This window comes from Octopus sinensis, linkage group LG18 (genome assembly GCF_006345805.1).
Source record: "Octopus sinensis linkage group LG18, ASM634580v1, whole genome shotgun sequence".
Classification (NCBI taxonomy): domain Eukaryota; kingdom Metazoa; phylum Mollusca; class Cephalopoda; order Octopoda; family Octopodidae; genus Octopus; species Octopus sinensis.
The window spans coordinates 8,144,348-8,146,847 of NC_043014.1; the positions used below are offsets into that span (position 1 = coordinate 8,144,348).

General features: G+C 47.5%; 2 protein-coding genes across 2 annotated transcripts in view; both read right to left on the minus strand.

Moving 5' to 3' along the window:
• LOC115221595 (chorion peroxidase-like) overlaps nt 1-2,500 on the minus strand; it is a 50,966-nt gene that overhangs the window by 4,587 nt on the left and 43,879 nt on the right. The gene's annotated exons all lie outside the window — the stretch shown is intronic.
• The window catches only part of LOC118766856, a 1,622-nt gene continuing 394 nt past the window's right edge, over nt 1,273-2,500 (minus strand). Inside the window, exons 2-3 of the mRNA XM_036510705.1 lie at nt 1,591-1,772; nt 1,273-1,446 (exon numbers count right to left, since the gene is read on the minus strand). Coding sequence (XP_036366598.1) covers nt 1,298-1,446; nt 1,591-1,772 — 331 coding nt within the window. The 3' untranslated portion in view covers nt 1,273-1,297. The remainder of the gene's footprint in view (nt 1,447-1,590; nt 1,773-2,500) is intronic.

Sequence of the window (2,500 nt, forward strand, 5' to 3'; positions counted from 1 at the left end):
CGGATATAAACAATGGGAATTATCTCCCTTTGGTGCTGGCCATCTGCTTCAGCTGTATCGCCCTCTTTCAGTCATGCCACTTGTTGTTTATAAGGGTAAAAAGTAAGGGATTATCCCCTGCTCTCATCAGCAATCAATTTCCAACAGTGGTGTAATTATCGTCAATGGATGGAAGCACTCCGTCGGTTACGACGACGAGGGTTCCGGTTGATCCGATCAACGGAACAGCCTGCTCGTGAAATTAACGTGTAAGTGGCTGAGCACTCCACAGACACGTGCACCCTTAACGTAATTCTCGGGGATATTCAGCGTGACACAGAGAGTGACAAGGCCGGCCCTTTGAAATACAGGTACAACAGAAACAGGAAGTAAGAGTGAGAGAAAGTTGTGGTGAAAGAGTACAGCAGGGATCACCACCATCCCCTGCCGGAGCCTCGTGGAACTTTAGGTGTTTTCGCTCAATAAACACTCACAACGCCCGGTCTGGGAATCGAAACCGCGATTCTACGACCGCGAGTCCGCTGCCCTAACCATTGGGCCATTGCACCTTCATAATTATCGTCAATACCGCTATTATCGTTATTATCGCAATTATACGGTTGCCAAACCGCTATCAGGAATTCCCTGAAATGCAAGCACGGCCCGAAAATCTCCGTTTTGAAGTTCAGTATGGTCTCTTGTACGCGCGAGCTTTTCAGGATTTTCATGCATTCGGCTACGCATAGCATGCCGCATTTCGTTTCATTTATGTAGAATTCTCCATATCAAGTATGGGATTCCATCTTCCCTCTGTTGCCAGATATAGCTGGCCAGCGATGTTACATATTTCCTTTCCGGGACCTTGAAGGAGGATCTGTGGTTGAAAAGACGTTGCTTAAAGGAAGTTCCTGCGCATCCAATATATTTCTTTGGACTAGCAGCAACAACAACGACAGCAGCAGCAGTGGAGGCGCAATGGCCCAGTGGTTAGGGCAGAGGACTCGCCGTTGGAGGATCGCGGTTTCGATTCCCAGACCAGGCGTTTTGTGTGTTTATTGAGCGAAAACACCTAAAGCTGAACGAGGCTCCGGCAGGAGGGGGTAACCCCTGTTGTACTCTTTCGCTCCAACTTTCTCTCACTCTTTCTTCCTGTTTCCTGTCCCCAACATCCTACGCAACCGCTGAGCCTAGATACGCATTCATCCATCCGTCGATGCTCTCGGTGTCGGGGGTTCGACCTGCTTTCTCTTCTGCGGGTCTTACGATTAGCAAAGGACCACGTTTCGGACTTCTCCCACTGGGACGAAGACCACTTCGCTCAACAAACAAACAAACAAACAACAGCAGCAGCGTTGGCAGTAGCAGCAGCAACCACTGCAGCAGCATCAACACCGGCAGATTTAATAACACCAACACATGCACCACTGGTAACACATGCGGAGGCAGTAACACTACAACTTCCATTTGCAGCACCACCACCACCACCACCACTACAACCACCACCACCACCACAACCACTACCACCGACACCACCACCACCACCACCACCACCACCACCACTACTACTACTATTACTACTACCACCACTACCACCACCACCACTACCACCACCACCACCACCACCACCACCAACAGCCTCAGCTCCAGCACTACCAGAATCAACACCATCGGTAGCATCAGCAGCAGCAACAACTGCGGCTCCAATGGTAGCAGCAACATCGAGAACTATAACCACAACGGCAGCAGCAAGAACAGAAACAGCAACAACAACAGCAAAAAGAAGGGCAACAACAACAACAGCAAAAAGAAGGGCAACAACAACAACAGCAAAAAGAAGGGCAACAACAACAACAGCAAAAGAAGGGCAACAACAAAACAGCAAAAAGAAGGGCAACAACAACAACAGCAAAAAGAAGGGCACCAACAACAACAGCAAAAGAAGGGCACCAACAACAACAGCAAAAGAAGGGCACCAACAACAACAGCAAAAAGAAGGGCAACAACAACAACAGCAAAAAGAAGGCAACAACAACAACAGCAAAAAGAAGGGCAACAACAACAACAGCAAAAAGAAGGGCAACAACACAACAGCAAAAAGAGGGCAACAACAACAACAGCAAAAAGAAGGGCAACAACAACACACAGCAAAAAGAAGGGCAACAACACAACAACAGCAAAAAGAAGGGCACCAACAACAACAGCAAAAAGAAGGGCAACAACAACAACAGCAAAAAGAAGGGCAACAACAACAACAGCAAAAAGAAGGGCAACAACAACAACAGCAAAAAGAAGGGCAACAACAACAACAGCAAAAAGAAGGGCAACAACAACAACAGCAAAAAGAAGGGCAACAACAACAACAGCAAAAAGAAGGGCAACAACAACAACAGCAAAAAGAAGGGCAACAACAACAACAGCAAAAAGAAGGGCAACAACAACAACAGCAAAAAGAAGGGCAACAACAACAACAGCAAAAAGAAGGGCAACAACAACAACAGCAAAAAGAAGGGCAACAACAACA